Genomic DNA, 20928 nt, shown 5'->3' with positions numbered 1-20928 from the left:
GCTGAGGATTCTTCTGGGATCAGGTGGTTGAGGTGAGGTGGGGGATGGGATACCAAATGACCTATTTTCATGGCATGTTCCCCCTTGGTACTCTTTCCATATCAAAGCTTTGCTTAGGTTGATAGTATAACACATTTATAATATGTGAAGAACTGTGTCCATCCAACAAATTATTTGTTGAGAACCTCATGCATTCCAGGCATTTTCTGGGCACTGAAGTAACAGTAGTGAACAAAACAAATTCTCTGCTTCCATGGAGCTTATATTTGGACTTAGGGGGCAGTCAAATAGTTAGATAAATGTTAAATCAGGTGGTAAATGCTCTAAAGAAAAATAAAGCAGGGTGACAGGCTAGGTAGCCATGAGAGGGAGTTCTGTTTTATGTAGGGTGGTCAGAGATGGTTTCTCTATTGGGATAGATATGGCATTGTTGCAGAGACTCAATGAAGTGAGAGAACTAGTTAGGTCAGTGGGCCAACTGGGGAAAGTGTACTAGGTTGAGGGAGAACTGCAAGTGCACATGCTCTGAAGCAGGATTGGTCTTAGTCTGTTTGGGTGGGACTAAAAGAGCAAGTGGAAAGGAACTGGGGGTGGAGGGAATGAGGGGAGTCAGCTCAAGTAAGGAGGCGCAGGCCACAGTAAAGTCGTTGGATTTGCCTTGGAAAAGGGGAGGCCATAGGAAAGTTTTGAGGAGAGGAGGGAAATGACCAGATTTAAGTCATAAAATTATCACTCTGGCTGCTACAGGGACTATAGACTTCGAGAGTACAAGGGCAGAAGCAGGAAAACAGTGCGAAGGCTATTGCAATTGTTCAGGTAAGAGATAGTGGCTGGCTGTAGTGTTAGCCTAGGAGATGGTGAGAAGTGGTCAAATTCTGGGTATAATTAAAATGATTATGCTGAGTGAAATAAACCAGACAAAAAGGAATACATACTGTATGACTCCATTTATATCAAATTCTAGGAAATGCAAACTAATCTCTCGATACACAAGGTTGTTTGGAGACAAGCAGGAGAAGAAGCAGTGATTACAAAGGGGCACAAAAACTTTTGTGGGTGATGGATATGTTCATTATATTGATTGTGGTGATGGTCTCACCACATGGGTGTGTACATATGTCAAAACTTATCAAATCATACACTTTAAATACGTGCAGTTAATTGTATGTCAATTTATACCTCAATAGAGCTATTAAAATAAAGAGGGCACAGGATCATCTGATGGATTGAATCTGGAGTGTTTGAGAAGGAGAGGTGTCAAAATGGTTTGTAAATTTTTGACTTGAGCTTCTGGAAGACAGGAGCTGCCAAGATAGAAAAAACTGAAAGGAGCAGGTTTGAGAAGGAAAATAAGTTTGGTTTTGAACATTAAGTTAGAGATGCCTATTAGACACACCTAAGATTCTAAAACAAATTAAAAGATAGTAGAAAAGAAAAGAACTCCTAACAGCACCACTGTTTGGATGGAGTGCTTCCTCTTGACCTTTTCTACTGTGCGCTCTCTCCAGAAGCTTCTGAACCACATTGGACCAATGAGATTTCTAAAGGCATCTGCAGACAAACATCTGTGATCATCTCTTCCCCACTTTTTTAAATGGATTCCATGTATGGACCTTTTGCTGTCAAGGAATCCAGTTAGTTTGGGAAACCAACTGATGGGTTTGACTGGGGTTTGAGGCTGATGAATAAGCTTAACTGAGTCTTCAGTGAGAAGCCTCTGGCCATAGACAAATGGAAAGTGCTCCAACCAGGGCAGGAGCATTGTAGCCACTCTGCCCTGGGCTCACCTGTAGGCTTGTGTATGTATGTATTTGTGTGTGTGTATATATGTGTGTATACACTATATATCATATAATGTATATAATGCATGTAGATAATTTAGTTACATTATGATTTTCCCTTACTTGGAAAGAAAATCCAAAACTACTTGTTGCTTCATGAGAAATTTACAGAATTGTGTTTAAAAGGGAGGGCACTTCCTAGGTTTAAATCTTAGCTCCACCACTCACTAGAGGTGTAAATGCTTCAATTTACTTTCTCTAAAAATGGATATAGTAATAGGACCTACTATTGTGAGATACTACAGCTGTGAGGTTGTGAGGACTAAATGAACTGATACATATAAAGACCTTAGAACAGCACCTGGGCATAAAGAAAGCACACAATAAATGTTAGCTCCTATTATTTAGCTTTTCCCTAGTCTGACATTTATAATTTAATTGTCTGATTTGTCAGTTGTTTCCACTAATTGTGGGCTTCTTTAGACAAGGGCCAGGATATCTTATTTGTCTTTTGATTGCCACCCTCTATAGTTCTCCATAGAGCATCACCATAGTGCTCTGTCCAAGGTCTGGCATGAAACGGAAGTCCAACACATTTGTGTGGAGTTAAAGTACTAATACCCTTAGCAGATAAATGTCCAGGAATTTCAAGATCTCAGCTGGGGGCCTGTTGCTACTTCCAACCCTGGGGGCTCAAATAAAGACCAAGTAGGATTCTGGCTCTAAATTACACTCCCAATCCACTACCCCATTCACATGTCCCTTTCCTAATCAAAAGGGATGCGGGGGTGGAGGACATGGTGACCTCAAGGAACTGCTGGGAGTCTGAAGGGACGGGAGCCCGGAGCCAGAAACTAACAGTGGCAAACCGTAGACGGAATTTGGAATTCGGGAAAGGAGGTACCAAACCAAGAATGGGTGGACAGGTGAGGGGTGGGGACGGTGGACATGAGCTATGAGATCAGAAGCTGTGAGAAGGTTACAGAAAAGATCTGCTGTTGAGATGTTGCGGGATTGGGGATCCGAGTGTGCGACGAATGGAGTCTTGCGAAAGGTCGATTGTGAAGTGACAGGAGCAAAGGCGGGCGATTGGGTGATAGCATAGAATCCCGGTTGTCAAGGCAGCGACTAGCGTAGGCCTCGGGAGGAAGGATGAAACTCCCTGTCTTCCTTCTCGAGGTCCCTCTTTCATCCTTTTCTTTAGAAACCCTGCTGACGTGTCAGCTAAACAGCTAAAACGTTTCTAGGACTACGGTCCGCTCGCCCCTCCCAGCCTCCCTACCCACCCGCTCCCCGCGCTCCTCCCACCGCGCCGCCTCCCGGCGCTCGTCCGGGCCTCCTCCTCGGCGTCACCGACTCCCCGGAGTTGGCCACAACATGGCTGCGGTGCCGTGGCTGCTCTTCTGGCTGCTCCTGCTCGCGCGGCTCTGTAGGGTGCTGGGTCAACCACACACCAGCACCGGCCGGCGCTTCTCCGAGTACAAACTCTGCGCCGACGACGAATGCAGCAGTGAGTGCGCCACCACCGCGGCGGCGCGGCCCCCGGTGTCTCCGCTGCGGCGCCGTCGGGGCGGGGGCGGGAGCCCGGCAAACCCCGCGACCCAGGGTGGGGGTGGGGGGGGTCGCAGGCCAAGCGTGTGGCGCGCGGAAGTGGGCGAGCCCCGGGTCCCTGCTTTTGTCCCCTGGGCTCTGCCGGCTCATGGGCCAGTCGGCCCTGACCGTGGGGCTGCATCTCCCACTTGTTGCCAGCGTTTTCTTTTTCATTTGCTGCCCGGGGTGGGGTGGCCCCCCAGTTTCCCCAGGGACACCTCACAGTGTCGCCCTCCGCCCCACGGTGGTGCGCCTCGGCTCAGAAGGGAGATGGGGCTGTATGCCATGCGCCGCGAGCCCTGGGTTCTCCACGCTGCATCCGAGCGCTCTCCTGTCCCCGCCCTAGGGGTAGATGCGCTTAGGGCTCGGGGGGCGCATTTCTAGTAGCAGGTTGATGGTGGGCTTAGGAAAGACACGCTGACCCTGCCCCCTTCGCCCTTCTCCTTTCCTGGAATTTGGGGTTCATTCTGCCTTTTGAACAGTAATTAGAGTTTAGGCTTGAGACGAGCCGGGAGTATTCCGAGGTCTCCTCCCAGCCTCTTGCCCTGCCCTGTCATTTTTGTGCATGAAAGTCTCCTTGCATACTGCCAGTCAAGGCACCAGAAACGCCAACATCTTTCGCTTTTGAACGAGGCCAAGGAACTGCATCGGCCACCATGGCCAGGCAGTCTCCTTTTCTGTGCGCAGGAAGCAGTATTGTTCCCCAGTCCCGGAATGAGGGTGGGAAGGGCAGAGACCCTCAAATGCAAGGGTTGTTAAAGTAATGATAAGTACTTGAACGATCTTATATGCCAACCGGCTTTAGCTTTAGTCTCGTGTTGCTGGAATCCTTTCCTATGTGTTTGCCGAACCAGGATCATTCCTGTGGCCTCCCGTCTGTTCTCAAATAACCTTGTAACTTATTCACAAGCGCTCCAAAAATGCTTGTTCAGTCGTTGTAAGCAATACATATAGAAACAATTCATAATGAAAAGGTCAGGAAGCCTGAATTTTACTATTTATATTCAAATTGGTGTTATGCAAAAACAATTTCCGTAAGTTGAAGAATTTGTATCACTATAACACAGTTAAAGAGAAAAGGGGGTGATGTCTAATTTTTATTAAGCTATTCCTAAAGGTTACTCTATGGCTGATGTAAATAAACAATGTAAAAGCAGAACAACTTCCACGACTTTTTTTCCTTCAGTTTTCTCGAAGTGAAACAAGGCTATTAGCAAGCAGGGTTGGATATGCCAGAATGTTTGCTCTCCTTTGTTTTCAAGCATATCCCACCACATGTCTGCTTTGGATATTGTTTATAGGAAAATTAAAAAGTCATCTCTTCCTTAGTTTTGAAATCTTAGTTGAATATAGTCAACATTATTTACTTTCAGAAAATACTGCCTTGTGATGTGATTGGACCCCTAATATGGTGCGATGTCCTCCCCTGTTAATTTATTCAGATAATGTGCAGAGAGAATAGCTTAATTGCAAATGAAACTGACAGTGTTTACTGCTGCCTGGTAGCAGTTGCAGCCACTTATAGGTAGCACCTTTTAGTGGTTAGTTCAAGTTAATTGATCCCTTTGGGGTTCCTGAGTAGTCTTCCCGGTTCCCTGTTACCTCTAAGTGTAACCATACTTAAGCCAGTCAGCATCAGCACTTGATAATATCCATTTGAAAAATTTTGCTTTTTATGTATGAAACAGCAAAGATTGAGGATTAGAGGGTTAAACAGGGAACCAAGGAAGAACTTCACTTGAGACCAGTCGTGTGTGATAGTGGACACATTGCTTTCTGTTTCTGAGCATCAGCCATAGGGAAAAACAGGAAAAGCTTTCCTCTCCCCTGTCTACTGGAAGGGGATGCTGTGATTTGTAACAAGAAAGCACTAAGTATTTCAGATACTTTGAGCATATGAATTAAAAATCCTTCCGTAGAGTACTGGAGAAATGTGATTGTTGTTTACAGTATTTAAATCAGTGTGGACTGTACAAGTTGAATCCTGATATTTGGCTATTTTTTCTCTCTTTATATACAGTGTTAATGTACCGGGGTAAGGCTGTAGAAGATTTCACAGGTCCAGACTGTCGTTTTGTGAGCTTTAAAAAAGGTGACCCTGTATATGTCTACTATAAATTGGCAGGGAGATCACCTGAAGTTTGGGCTGGAAGTGTAAGTACAATTTTGTCATACCTTAATTTTTTACTTTTTGTTGACTTGTTTGGCACCATAGATTTAAATAACTGTGCTATCCGAGTCTTTCGGGGGTTAAGTTGTTCTCTCTGCTAGACTGTGGAAAAAAAAGGATGTCTCTGCATCCAGACATCAAGCCTGGCAGAAACCTCAGGAGAGGTTTCTTTAATAGGACTGAACTTGAATAGGATTCTGGCTATTGCTCCTCAGCATCAAATTCTAGGTTTTACCAACCATGGATACTCCATACATATTAAAGGTTGAAATGGTGAAAATCTGAAAATTCTTAACTTCATTTCTTTGAAAAGGAAGGAACTCTTATTTTATAGGATCCATGGGCATTAGGCTCACTCCTGTAAACTATGCGAGGTAGCTGCCTTAGTTTCCTAGAGCTGCTATAACAAAGCACTAGAAACTGGGTATCTTAAAACAACAGAAATTTATTGTCTCACAGCTCTGTAGGCCAGAAGTCCAAAAACCAGGTGTCAGCAGAGCCACTCTTCTTTCTGAAGCCTGTGAGGAAGAATCTGTTCCATGCCCTCTCCTGACTTCTCGCAGTGGCTTGCTGGCAATCCATGGTATTCTCTGCCTCAGTTGTCCTCCCTCTGTCTGTGTCCAGTCCTCTCCTTTTAAGAACATCATTCATATTGGATTAGGGCCCACCCTAATTCAGTTTGCCCTCATCTTAACTAATAATATCTTCAAAGCCCCAAATAAGATCACCATTCATAGGAGACTGGAGGTTAGGACTTGAGCATATCTTTTTGGGGGACACAGTTCAATTAAAATAGTGTGTGAGGCATGTAAGTTTAGAGTTGATTTTATGTATATTTCTTTTTCTCTATAATCACAGTATATTTGTGAAAATTTAAGTAATGGTGTTACATTAATCATTGTGCTATTCATTAATCTGTTAAAAAAGCAAAATGTCATTTTTGCTATGTGCTTTCTTGTTTGTTGCTTTTTGGCAACTTCTGGTCATCCCTTTCCTGCTTTTCAGACACCTGCTCCTGGAGGCTCCCCAGGGGCTCTGTTTCCAGCCATTTTTATGGGTGTCCTGGTATCAGACATGGAAGTCAATGAATGCATCATGCTTTGGTATTTATAATGAGGAGATTCAATAGGAGTAACCTGATTGAGAGGCTTATGAGTTATTGTCCTTTCCTTTTTACAAAGTGCTGTGTGGATTGCATATTTCTTAAAACAGAAAGGATCCTCAATGTCCTCAGGATTGTCCAAACATGAAATGCCTGATCCCAACTCTGAATACTTTCACTTTCAGTAAATCACCAACCAATACAGAAAATAGACTTGAGAACCCCTGAGAGGGAAAAAGTTCATTTTGATGAGTTCCAGATTCCTAGGAAGGAATCTTGAGAGGTCAATTGACGTGGTCAAATATAACCCTTGTATTTGGGCAGATCCCAGTTGAATCACTCTATACAAATAAGAATCTATTCTTTTACTTTCAAGTCTACTAGACAAGATTTCTTAATAAAAGCTGTACTCTTGGAAATGTTTTTCCTTGTACCTAAGGCTGTATTTTTCATATAGTGGTTAAGCTCTTTTTCCCTTCCTCTTTTTTGAGCATTAGAATAAATGAACTCGACTTGCATTTCCCCCCTGCCACAATTTGCTGGTGACTATATTCATCTATAGAAATCCTGTTTGTCTTTCTGAGTCCCAGCTTGCATCCTGCCTTCTTAGGGAAGCACTGCCTTCAATAAGCCAGAAGGGATCTTTGCTGTTCCATAATTGTGTAGGTGACACTTTGGTTGTATTGCTCATGTAGCATTCATTTTTACTGCCTCAAATTGCAATTAGTTTGTTTACATGTCTTAGTGCCATATAAAGTTAAAGTTCTACAATGGAAGGGACCATGTCTTATCCATCTTCCTTTTGATTATTTTATTACAGGGCAGTGGCACTTATTTACATTTATCCTATAGTAGCTTAGGCAAGATTTGTTCTCCTGAAGCAATATTCTACTTCATTTTCCACATCAAGTCCATGATTCCTTGGCAGGGATGACATGTAGAAGCAAAATCAAGCAAGTTGGAAATAAAAACTGCTTTCTATCATAAAGACCCATAATTCTGCAACATTTTTTTGTGAGATCATAATAAATAGGACACCATCCAGTGTTTAACTATGCAGTTTTATGTGATCAGTGGTTGTAGTTGTTCAAAGATTAAACAGAGATAAATATATTTCCTTTTTCCATATATCTCTGATTTCTTTCCCTTTTCCAGATTCTCCTTTAATAACATTTTCCTCAGAAGGAAAAAAGTATATTTTCCCTCAGTCTCCCCTCTCATTTATCAAGTTTTATACTTTAGGAGATTAAAAATTCTCTCTCTTTAGCTTTCAAAATTATTCTTATTTCTGTCTTAGTTTTCATTCTGCAGTCTTTTTTGAATTTCAGACTTTAACTGCCAATATGGCAGCTTTTAATTGGCCTGTTTTATCCAGTCTTTACAGCAGTATTCTACTGCTCTGCAGGCTTTCAAAGAGTTGCCAGATATAACAACAGTATTCATGAATGAGAATGTTTTAGGAGTTAGTGATAAGATGGGATTTCTTTCTTTTCTGTGCATTTTATCAACATATTAATCTCCTTCTTTAATGATTGGGAAGAGCTCTACCCCTCCCTTTCAGACAGTAGCTATTAAAAGACAGTGTATGTTTCCCAAAAGCACACACTCTGTATACCTTAGCTGTTAGTGCCGAAGATGAACAGGGCTATATTCTATAGAGGTTTTAATTTGCATAAAACTAAGCTTGGTGTGTAGACTAGTATGGATTGCACTGCAATTTTATTTTCTCCCCAAATACCTGTAAATGTAGTTTTTGAAAAGGCTAGTGCAGCACTTAATGTTAATAAATACTTGTCATTTGTTGTGGTGGTCATACATTCAAAACTTTCATGTTCTTTTTACTCATTTTTGTGGCCGTTTATTGATTTAAGAAAGACTTTAAGTATTAGTTTATGAGCAATACAGTGAAATATGCAGGCAAATTCTTGCTAGAGGTTATTTGGAATTATGTTTCTAACTAGCTTTGATTTTCATGGTTTTAATCATATATAATAATAATCTCTTATGTAGATATTTTCTCTACTTCAAAAGTTTGGCTTTATGTGCCTTGTGTTTAGAATTAAACTGAATGTTGAGCGAAAACTTGGTTTTAGAAATATTGGCTTAACAATATTCTATACATACATTTTTATTGGAATAATAATGTCATAGATAGTAGCAACTGTCTCTCTTGGTTGATATGTACCTACCTATCTATCTGTATATTTCCTCTCCCTACTAAGAAGCCTCTCATTTATATTTCTCGTAAATAATTTTAATTGTCTGTTCCTTTTGCCTATTCTTTCCTATAGGTTGGACGTATTTTTGGATATTTTCCAAAGGATTTAATCCAAGTAGTTCATAAATACACTAAAGTAGAACTGCAACTTCCAACAGATGTAAGTTATTGATTTTTGTTGTTCTTGTTCTTAATTATAAATTGGCTTATAAATTTATCAGTTAAATCCAGTTAATTTCTTTGAATGTTTATTTGTGGGGAGAAGGATCAGGAAAACTTTTAAAACCCTAATAGTTGTCTGTCAGATTTTAATTTGTAACCAGACTACTTTTAAAAAAGAAAAAAAAAAGAAATGAAAAGTTTGAAAAGAATTCAAAAGGGAGTTTATACTGAAATCTGATAGTTATCTAATATATTAAAGCAGGTGTTTTTATACAAGGCTGTATACTCTTATGCAGGGTTTTTCTTGGCTGCTTTATATGTGAAAAAAATAGGAATATAGTATTTTTATATCTAGTTAATAAATTTAAGATGTAAATAATTTCTTTTTCTAAGCAAAAGGAAAAGATGTCCCACTGAATAGCAATTAGACATTTTAAGTGTATGTAAATCTGGTTAAATAAATCAAACTCTCAACTATGTACAGGGCCAGGAATGCAGTCTTACTAGGGATTTCTTATTATTGACTCGTCATTGATTTTAGGGATTATATTTATATTATAGATTTGGAAGAAAAAAAACTTGGGAATTTACTTTCAGGTGAGATCCCATCTCCAATCTGTGTGGTACTGACTGTACCTTCTATAAAGCATTCTTCAGTGTTGCACTGACTTAAAGTAGCTTTGTGATTAAAAGGATTTTGTGTTCTGGGATCCTCATTCTAGTTGATGATTTTCTGGAGTTTAAACATTTTTAATAATTGATGCTCTGCCTGTGTTTGGAGTTGCTGCAGAGCGTACAAGCTGCTGGTCAATCTTAGACGAGCCTGGCAGAATGAATGAGGTCTCAGAACTATTGCTTTCTTAAAATTTCTTGATAATCTAGTGGGTCATAAAATCAGCCCTATTGCCTGTTTGGTCTCACTCCTGATGAAGAGACTGCCTGGGATATCAATGTGAGAGAGCACTTCATTGGTCATAGAGAGCTCACCTCTTTGAGAGTGTACCTTCTCAATGTAGCTCCCACTGCATGCTTCCCTTGGTATTAAGAAAATGGTTGAGAAATGTGTGTGATGGGAAGAGGAAGTCATTCATCCCTATGACACTGGGAATGTCTCCCCCAAGTACTGTGAAACTCTGGTTAGGAGAAGAAAATTGTTTCTGTTAGTTTTTTAACTTTTCCCTCAATTTATAGCTCCTTTTAAACCAATTCGTTTATTAGTAGAGGAAAGGGAAGAATACAGATTTATAGATAATCCTGAGAGTAGATCTTAATGACTACTCAGAACACTCATTAAGATTAGGATCTATCCTGACTAAATCTGTTTTGGAGTCATTCTTGTGGTAATAATTAAGCAGGGAAGCCCTCTTGACACCATTCTTTGTCTCTTTACATTTTTATTTGCCATATACCTGCATCTCAATAAGATACTTCTTAAACCGATTTATCTTTCCCAAACAAGGGAAAATATGACTCAAAAATCCATTGACACTTAGAGTTTGACAATAAGGTGATTCTGCCTGTTTCTTGCTGGGTGAGCAGAAACATATATAATCTAGAGGGCATGATGTAGAGAGACTGAGTGGTATTCCAGCTTTTCCTGGACAAATTATTATGTGGTAACTTCCCAGAGCATCAGGCATAGATGTTGGGAGACTCAATAAATAGCATCCCCTTTTATTCCCCATCTGTGTTCAGATCAGATTGAGACTCCCAGAAGTCAGACAACTGGAGAGTAAAATGTCACCATTTATTTACTAATGAATCTTTTTGGAGAATATGGCACAAGTGTGTAGCAGTAATGAGATTTTTAACACCACAGTCTACAGTGAGACAGACTTAACTAGCCACAGACAGAACTAGCCAATGAGGGTCTCCCCAATGGGGATTGTCCCTATAAAACTAACAGCATGAGGAACTGAGGGTGTGTGTCCCCTCCTGCCCATTAGCACGTCCCAAAGAGTGAAAAGGTGCAGGCTGAACAAACTCACTAACCACATGAGTCATTCTTTCCCTGGGGAAGAGAGAATGAAGGGAAGCCGGGAGTATTGCTCAGGTAGAGGTCCTTCCTCATGGAAGCAGGAAGCCAATGGAAAGAGGGTTCCAGCTTCCTACTCTCCTACTTCCTAAGAACAGTCATCACCCAAGGTTGGCACAAAAGCCCCACTAGAGCCAAACATGAATTTGAGATTATCCCCATTATTAACATGGGTAAGAGTTTCCTCTTGTGACACAATTAGTGACACACTAATTTTTTTTTTTTTTTCTCTAACAGGAGACAGATTTTGTTTGTTTTGATGGAGGAAGAGATGATTTTGATAATTATGATGTAGAAGAAATTTTAGGATATTTGGAATTGTACAATTCTGAAATTGCAGATTCTGAGAAAGCTATTGCAAGACCTTCTCAGCATGTGGAAAAACCTGAAATATCTGAGGACAGTGACCCAGAATCTGAACCAGAAGAAGCCAACTTAGAGGAAAGGGAAAGTTTGTTCTCGGAGGATACTAATGATTCAGAGGAAAGATTTGAGGTTCAGAAGAACCACCCTTATGTAAAGAGTCAAACAAGAAATGATCATGGAAAGCATTCTTCATTTGAACGTTTTGAGGAAATGCTGCAAGATAAACTAAAAGTGCCAGAGAGTGAAAACATCAAAACCAGCAATAGTTCTCAAGTCTCAGATGAACAGGAGAATATTGATGCTTATAAACTTCTGAAAAAAGAAATGACTCTGGACTTGAAAACCAAATTTGGCTCAACTGCTGATGCACTTGTTTCTGATGATGAGAGAACCAGACTTGTTACTTCATTAGAAGATGATTTTGATGAGGACTTGGATGCTGAGTATTATCCAGGTGGGAAAGAGGAAGACGAAGAAAATAAAGAAAACTTTGATGAGCTCCTATTACTAACCTTTACGGATAGAGAAGATATGAAAACCCCAGTGAAATCTAGAGTTGAGAAATATTCAACAGATGAAGAGCAGAATTCAGATGAAGAGGATACGGTTGAGGAAACTCAGTCCCCTGGCATCAAGAGCGTTGATAAAACTATTCTAACCACCTTGGAGGATACTGTCTTCTCTATTTTAGTCACAGGAGGTGAAGAAAAAACAGGTATCATGGATTTAGAGAGTTCTAATTCAGAAGAAGAAAAGGAAGATGATGATGTATTAGTCCCAGATAGCAAATGGAGGGAAGCACAATCAGCAGCAGATTACATTGACTCTAAAAAAGCAAAAGATGATCTTTTGATTGAAAAAGTCCCGAGAACAAATGATGACAAAGACCCAGAAATGGACACAGAACTTCACGTTAAAGGAAAAGGGAGGAACATTTGGGAATCCCCGAGCAGCCTGGTGCAAGATGAGACAGAATTAGAAGATGAGAAGCAAAAAGGGGTAACTGCGCCTGGTTCTACTCAAAGCACTAATCTTAAATCTCTGCTAACTGCTGAAATTGGTAAAAAAACACTAAAACCAGCCTTTGATAACAAGGAAAATGACCTAAAAGGAGCAGCTATTCATATCTCAAAAGAAATGCCACATGAAGAAAAGCCTGGAGAGCAGATTTTGGAAGGTGGTTCAGAGAGTGAATCTGTCCCTAAAACTGTGGAGACTCAAATGGACAAAAAAAAGAGGAACCAGGAATCCATGGGTATTTCACCACTTTTAGGAGATAATCAGCATAATGTATCCAGAGACAATGTGGAGGACGTGGATGTTTTGATCAGTGGACCAGAACCAAGCATACTTTCAGAGGAGTATCAGGGTAAGGAATTTAAAGAGGAACTAGTTCTTAAAACTCAAAATCAACCTAGATTCTCCTCTCCAGATGAAATTGGTTTGCCAAGAGAAGAGGAAGATGAAGTTTCCATTCCGGGAAGAAATCTCTCCTGGCAACAAGAAAGAGATGTGGCTGCTGCAGTTAATAAGCAAATGGATGGGAAGATAAGGCTTTCTGAGGAAGAGGTCAAGAAGGACTCCACAGATAAAGAGTTTGTTCATCACAAGGCAATACAGGGTATACAAGAACTAGAAAAAACAGGTCAAACTTACAGTGCAGAAGAACCAAGTTCCCCTATGGAAAAGCCGGAAGTAGAAGATGAAGAACTACTGGAGGATGAAAATGCTGTAAGTGCAAAGCAGTCTAAAGAAGAAAACACTGGGCTTCAGGACAGGAGGTTAGATGTTAATCTGCAAGTCCCTGAAAGAACTATTTTAAGGGGTGATAATCCTGATCCAGAAATGGAAGAAAACAAAGAAGAAACTAGTATGATTTTGGAAAGAAAAAGTGAAACCATGGCCGAAGGGGTAGACATGATAAACAGAGAACCAACTAATATGGTTGTGGAAAAAGAAGAAAGCCCTCTTGTGGATCAGAGAACACGTGGACCATCTGAAGTAAGTGATCTTCCTGACCAGAAAAAAATTCAGACTCCAGAGTTAGGTGTAATGTTTCAGAATAAAGATTCTGATTATCGTGACGAAGCCCTGGACACCTCAGGGATTACAGAGAAGCATGGGGTAGAAGAACTCTCAAAAGAGGACCATGAGGATTTACAGAAATTCATGGATACAGAAAGTCAGCAGTCCGCTTCTGAAGAACTTGAAGATGACGTGTTCCACTGGACTCCATCTACAACTGTGAAGCCAGAGCATGGTGACATTGTGAAGAACTTGCCTATAATAGGGAACTTCTTTAAAGAACAGCAATCTTTGCAGCGGTTCCAGAAGTACTTTGATGTCTATGAGCTGGAAGCCATGTTCCAAGAAATGTCATTAAGGTTGAAGTCAGCTCAGCAAGAGAGCCTGCCCTATAATGTGGAGAAAGTCTTAGATAAGGTTTTTCGTGCTTCTGAGTCACAAATTCTAAGTGTAGCAGAGAAAATGCTTGATACTTTTGTGACTGAAAATAAAGACCTGGGAGTGAAGGAAAATAACGTATTTGAAGAGGCTGCAGTCCTGGATGATATTCAAAACCTGATCTATTTTGTCAGGTACAAGCACTCCACATTGGGAAAGATTGTACCACTGGCAACAGCACAGCCTCCAGATGAAGTCTGGGATGCACCTATAGAAGGTAAAGTACTTATTATAAAGGCTTATGGCCTTGTTGAGTTGGACTTGAGAAACAGGTGTGTGTGTGTGTGTGTGTGTGTGTGTGAGAGAGAGAGAGAGAGCAAGAGCAAGTGAGTCACAGAAATAAAGCACTGTTCCCAGTTTACAATGTGCCCAGAGGACAGAGACAGCATGATGAGCTCTACATGTTCCCTTGTGCTTTCTTTTAGGCTGCAGCAGTTGAAACTGGCTAGTATTTTCAAAAGCAGACTTTATAAAAAGCCAAAGAGAAAGAAAGAAATAGGAAAAGGAAGCACAAAGTAGAGCTGTTAAATAAGGACAGATTTCATGTAATATCATGAAAGAGCTCTGTTGAACACAATTTCTTTACCATAAAATATCTGCTTTCCAGTCAAGGATTGACTGGCATAACTTAACGAGATGCCTTGCTTGAGCTCTTTAATTGCTCCCAATTTTCCACCTTTTGTGGATTTCACGTTCTTTCCTGCTTCATGGGAGCAATTACTCACTCCACTTAAACTCTGCTGGGCCCTATGGTTCTTTCATTCAGCTTGCTCCAAGCTAGAACCAGGATGAGAACCTTTTCCCACAGCACTTGACATAGAAGGCATTCGGCAAATATTTGCTGAATTGACTCTGAGCCAAAACCTGATATAAACTTTATAATTCTTAGTTCCATGCTGTATTCTCTATACCCATGCTTTTCAAAGTGGGGTACTTGAGGGTCTATAACATATAATAGGTAAAGCCACAGAATAAATGTATTGTATCTTCCCAGAGTGCCAATTTTTCCTGAGAACTGGGGGAGGGGGACATTATTGCATTTAATCAAAGCATGTATAGTGTGGATTAGAATGCAAAATTCAAATGTATTATGTATTTTCAGGCTAAAATATGAGGCTTCAAAGAAATTTATCTTTGCTATGGGTCTCCTTGAGCTATTACTTGAGCCTCTTGGGGAAGGGTTCACTCTTTTTCACTCTTAGTGTTACTCTGAAAATATTTGAAAGACACTTCAGCAAAGTGCCTTTCTTTATGTGTAATGCCTCTCTCTGTTCTACCTCTGTGAGACAAGTACGCTTTGTGTATGAAAGAGTTCATGTAACATCTGTATAAAAGAGAGGTTTCATATTTTTGCTCTTGACTGGAATCCTCTTTTGCACATTTATATGTGTGGGCATGTATTGGTTTGCCAAAAGAAGCTAATTTATTGACGTCCCTACCATATATATATTTATTTATAAAACACTTTGGAATAAAGTTTTCATTGTAATTTTTATTATGTAGATTAGCCACCTCTGAAGTGGAATAAAAGAAATTGAAACTCTTGTTATCCTGTGCAGTTATGCTCCACAGGATGCCAGTGCTGGGGGGAGGGGGGTAGTGTTGAGGTGCCCCAGGAGTTGTACAGTGACAGGTACTGTTCAGGGCATGAGCTGAATGGAAGTTTCATTAAGCTTTGCTAGCTCAACACATCCTTCTACCCTGTAGAGATACAACTTCCTCATGAGGATAATTTCCCACCGGAGAACACAGAAGATCTTAAAATGCAGGTTCCCGGCCACTTGGATCAACCCATGATTAGCGACACAGGTTACTCTGAAGTATCAGAGAAGCTGAATACTGAGAAAGTCTTAGACCCAGGTAAATAAAGCATGCTTATTTTTCTCTTCAAAGTAAAGACACATCATAAACAAGACCGTCTAGGAGATTTGTTGTCAAAGTTAGGAAATCAAGGGAAAAGTAGTACAGGTATGTGCCAGTTAAAAAAAAAAAATCCAGAACATTTAATTGAGAGAAAAGCAGAAGTTAAGACAGATGGCGATCAAAAATAGGAAAGAGGCCAGAGACCATAGCTAACCTACAAACCAATGTTTGGCTATCACTGGCTTGTGTAAATAATTTTAATCTAAAATGAAAAGTCCTTATGCTTTAAAACAATAGTTTTCAACTGAACCAACAGCATCAGTCTCACATAAGAACTTTAGAAATGTAAATTTTCCAACCTCTGAATCAGAAACTCTGGGAGTGGGGCTCCGCAATCTGTGTTTAACAAGCCCTCCAGAAAATTCTGATGCAAGTTGAAGTTTGAGGACCACTGCTATAAAACTTAATAATTCTGTGCTTTTCCCCACTCCCCCTCCAATCTCCCCAGTAGTATACAGTGTAGCTTAGTTAATTTTTAAAAATATTTTCAACCTGGACATGTTAAGTAAAATTTGTTTAAGAAGCAGTGAAGGAGATATTTATATAGAGTTATTTTTATACTATAAGATAGAAAACAGTATAGGACTTTGCAATATATAATAGTCCAGTGTAGACTGACACTTGTCATAAGTACTTAATCACAGTAAACTTAATCATGGTAACCACCCAATGGGAGAGCAACTCATTTCATTTTAATGGAGAAAGTTGTTTTAAAAATTAAAAAAAAAAAAAAAATACAACCCCACTGATGATAGCAACAGCTTTCTCATTTCTGTGAGCTCATTCTCATTTTCTCAGTAAATCAGAAGACCAGCTGATTGGTTATTTTGTCTAATACGGTGAAATTGATGATGTTACTATTTTTTGTGTTTGTAGACATTGTGGTCTGTAAGCATAGGTGTAACGTTACCTAGTAACACCTGCAAGGCTTGGCAACACTGGTCTGACCCCACCTCCAAAGTCTTGGAGAAGTCCCAGCAGGGAGATGAATTCAGTTAATTTGAGAAGGAATGACAGTATATCCAAGGTCTCCCATGCTTCAGAGGACATTGCATTCATGTGCAATATTCTCTACTTCTAAAGTCTTTTAACTCATAAAACATTTCTGCTTATTGAAGATGAGTCATGTACCTTGTTATTCTCATGCTCAAAAACTTTCAGGATTGGGAAAAATTCTGCTTACAGGATTGTGAACAAAGTTTCGCCATGTCATTTAAGAGACACCACAAAATGATGTAAGCTACCTTTTCAGGCTGATCTTGCCAGTGTGCCTCCATGCATTTCAGATGCCATCCAAGGTGGACTCCTTGCTGCTCACAAAACGTGTCCAAGACTCACAGGACTCATTACTGAGATCCCCTCCCTGTACCTCTTCTTTTGAAATCTTTTAAGGTTTAGCGAGGATTTGACCTCTTTCACAAGCTTCCAGGTCAGGCCTCTGCCCTGTAAACAACTCCCTTTAGTCTTCCTTGGCTTTTGCCATACTCTCTTTCATGTAGGTGTCATCCATTCATTCACTAAACAATCACTGAGTACCTGTCAGATGCCAGCTACCATGCCAAGCACTGGCACATTCCACCTACAGGTTTGCAAACAGAGACTCATTCTCACTTATTGTTTTCCTGAAGTTTCTAATACAGTGCTTCACCAGCACTAAATAAATGTCTGTTAAATGCGACTGTTTAAGTATATGGAGAAAGTAAACAATTCCATTTTACCCTGTTCCCATGAGTAGATATTGTTGACATAGCAGTTGCATTGCCAGGGAGATGATGGAGTGAGTTGGTGATAGTGGCGGGGGACTGGAAGTATGTTCATTTTACAACTGAAGAGTTCGATGGCTCTAACTGGGATTCAGAATTTTTCCTCCATATAATTGTCTTTAGGAGAACCACGCATTCCAGGTCCAGTGACTAATATTTAGTGGGCCCTCAAAAAATACATGAAATGAAGAGATGACAATTTTTATTTTAAACATAAAATAAAGCAACAGTTTTTTCCCCTCAATTTTAGGGATCATTCCAACAGAAGGTACTCCTGTTGATGCAGAAGGGCAACCAGAAACAAATGCTGAAGAGCCAACAAGTATTACACCTTTCAAAAATACAATTCTTTCAGTATGTTCATTCATGTTTTATTTAACTACAATGGTAAGTTTGGTATATACATCTTCTTCAGATAGAATGTTGATTATTAGAGTTTAAAGTTGATTTTGGACATGGGGTGAAGAACTTAAAATGTCTTTATGAAAATTACTCCTGATCCTTTGATGATAGCTTTGGAAGCAAACCACAGGTGCGTGGCTTTTATGGATTCCTACTTCAGTTCAGCGCACCCTTGAGAAGGATTTGCTGTGGGCCAGGGCTGGGCACATACACTCTTGTCAGACATGGTTCTTTCTCTCAAGGTCCTTTCAGGCTATCAGGGACATAAAGACATTCACTGAAATATAATACAATACAGGCAGAAATATACATGCTTACTTGATGGTAGAGCAAGTTATTGAATATATTGATTCACTGTGGTGGTGGGGAGGATGATCAGGGAAATGCAGAAGAAGTTAGTTGAGACATGGTTTGAGCAGAGAGTTAAAGGACAAAGGAAGTTGGATATGTAGTTTGTTGTTGAATGGAATGGCTGTGGGGTATGGGTACAGTCAGGGGAGACATAGCGTATAAATATGACATGAAATAAAGGTTATTTGGGGATCCAGGGAAGCATGAGGAGTTGGTGTTGTTAAAGAGTAGAATTAGAAGTGGGTGGTCTGTTGGAGGGAGGCAGGGGTAAATCATAAAGGACGTTGTGTGTCACGGTAAGTGGTGTTAGATTGTAAGGGATGGGGATCCTTTGAAAGTTTTAAGCAGGAAGGTGATAAGGTCAGATTTGTTTCTTAGAAAGAGTCACTTGTGGCTGAATATTTATTCAGGTTGATCTTTCTAAATAGCCAAGATTCAAATGAGACATTTGTTCTGTCTGGATATTTATCTCATCTTTTCAAGGTTTAGCTCCTAAAAAGGTATATATTGAAATTAGATACTTTTCTTGGTAATTTATTGGGATGAGCAAGCTTTCAGAAGCTGGAGGTCAAATTGCCCTTGGGGCTGGAGAGAAAGAAACCTCCCCAACAAAAATATTTTCCCTTTAGGTTCTGTTAGTTCAAGACTTGTGTGGGAAAGAGTTTTTTGTTTTGTAAAATGTATGGGTTTTGGAGCCAGGAAGATCTGCTTACAGATCCCAATAAATCCTTTATGTAGATGCTTGGGAAACTTCAGCTTCCTCATCTGAAAAACATAGGTAATACCTACTCCAGTGGTAAGAATTGAATGAGTTGATATAATAAAGTTTTAAGTGTGGTGCCTGGTATTTTGTAGGCTCTCATTTCCTGTCTAGTTCTCATTTGGATGGTCAGAGAACAGTGATTCTTCTGTGGTTTCTACTGAATGCCTTGGGTATTCAGCAAGGCCACTCCACTCCAACTGGCTGGAATACAAACCTCTCCTAGCCCTGTATTAACTCTGGGAATTTTTCAGCTTACAGCTTCCTGGTAGTTTTCCTCCAGCAGTAGTTCTTTGCCTATCATCAGGGAATTGGTGCTGGTTAGAATTCAGTCTAAGACCCAAGAGGACCCCCTTGCAGATGTCTGGAACTCTTATTCTTTGTAGCTCCCATCTTTCTGGTATCATTCCCGGCATATTTCAGGCCTCTCAGTCTTTCCAAACTGATCATCCTCACCTCGGTGTTTCTGAACTCTGCTTGGGTTCCCCCTCCCTCTGCTGACATGTAGAAAGTGCCTCCAGGTAGGAAGCTCAGTGATTGTGGGCTCACCTCATTTGTTTCCCTTCTCTCAGGGATCATGGTTGAGCTACCTTTTGTTTCTATCTTCTCTATCTTTAAAACAGTTTTTTTTTTTTTCATATATTTTGTCCAATTTTCTGGTTGTTTACAGAAGGAGGGCAAGTCTCATACCAGTTCCTTTGTCTTCTTGAGTCTTCTTATTTATTTATTTTTTAAATTGAAATGTATTCATTGAAGAAACAGGTTTCTTTCGGCTTCCAGGGCATAACATGGTCTGGATTTTGCTAACTACACCCCCATGGTCTAGTTTAACATGTTTCTTTGATTCTTTATATTTCCTGGGAATTGATAGATTGGTAGTCAGATTGAAGTACAATTTTATTTGGCAAGATTATGATAGGTGATGTGGGGTTTTCCACAGGCATTTAATGCCTGAATGTTTCTCTTTTGGTGATATTACTAGTAATTGGTGACATTGCCTAGATCTGCAGGTACATTACAGGTTGCAAAATGATAATAATCTGATTACATTGTTCCTTCTTCATTTAAAGAGTAGAATATTCTAAAAAGAGAAGCTTATAATTAACTATTCTTTTCCCTGAGAATTCAGTTTGTACAGCTAAGATAGGGTAAATGCTTTGTTCTTTCCCTTTATTTAAAGTTTTCAAAATAATGAATTATTTTCCTAACATTATCCAAAGATGGCCATAGGGTTTTGTTTTGTTTCCTGATTCCTTTCTGAGAATCATTATGATCTCATGGTTTAAAAATATTTGGTGTGTTTCAACTCCCTGTAGTTATTATTCTTATTGATGTTCCATTTCTCCCATTTTTGGCTAGTGGAAGATTCGTCATGTTGGCTCCTGGGCCCTAATGGTCACTAGGACACCACTTGTGGTCACTGATACCTTCCTTGCTTTCTAGTATGATGAGATGTTCCAAGTTTATATTGTATATTTCCTGCCCAGATCTTGAAGGAGCCATTTTTCTAAATAGTCCTCATTCCTTTTATGGGAAATGTTATTTTAGAGACTGCATTCTGGGTTCTAAAATTGCTTATTCCTATGAGTTGGCCATTATTTCTAGGACTTTTTAGAGGGTAAAGCTAGGAATATGTGGGTGCTGTTTTTAAATGTGAAAATTCATCATGAGGGCATGTAGATATTGCTAGTTGAAACTCAAGATGTTATAGGAATTTTACTTAACCTCATCTATCTTACATTTGTATTTTCTTTCACCTATGTTAGAAATCCCAGTTTTCAATGACATCAACATATTTATTTATCTTACAATATTCACACAACAGTATTCAAATGCCAGTAT

The 20928-nt window shown here is 39.9% G+C and overlaps 1 protein-coding gene across 4 annotated transcripts in view; it reads left to right on the top strand.

The window, feature by feature from the left end:
• Positions 1-3135: 3135 nt before the first annotated feature.
• The window catches only part of MIA3 (MIA SH3 domain ER export factor 3), a 48878-nt gene continuing 31085 nt past the window's right edge, over positions 3136-20928 (top strand). The window contains exons 1-6 of one of the 4 annotated variants that reach the window (XM_037823344.1): positions 3136-3291; positions 5392-5525; positions 8935-9021; positions 11296-14104; positions 15595-15747; positions 17824-17960. In XM_037823344.1, the coding sequence (XP_037679272.1) occupies positions 3159-3291; positions 5392-5525; positions 8935-9021; positions 11296-14104; positions 15595-15747; positions 17824-17960 (3453 nt within the window). In that variant the 5' untranslated portion in view covers positions 3136-3158. The remainder of the gene's footprint in view (positions 3292-5391; positions 5526-8934; positions 9022-11295; positions 14105-15594; positions 15748-17823; positions 17961-20928) is intronic. The other 3 variants (XM_037823342.1, XM_037823338.1, XM_037823347.1) reach the window with 3 other exon arrangements.

Source organism: Choloepus didactylus, chromosome 2 (assembly GCF_015220235.1).
Source record: "Choloepus didactylus isolate mChoDid1 chromosome 2, mChoDid1.pri, whole genome shotgun sequence".
In the NCBI taxonomy this organism is placed as follows: Eukaryota; Metazoa; Chordata; class Mammalia; order Pilosa; family Megalonychidae; genus Choloepus; species Choloepus didactylus.
This window is presented reverse-complemented; position numbering and strand designations above follow the sequence as displayed.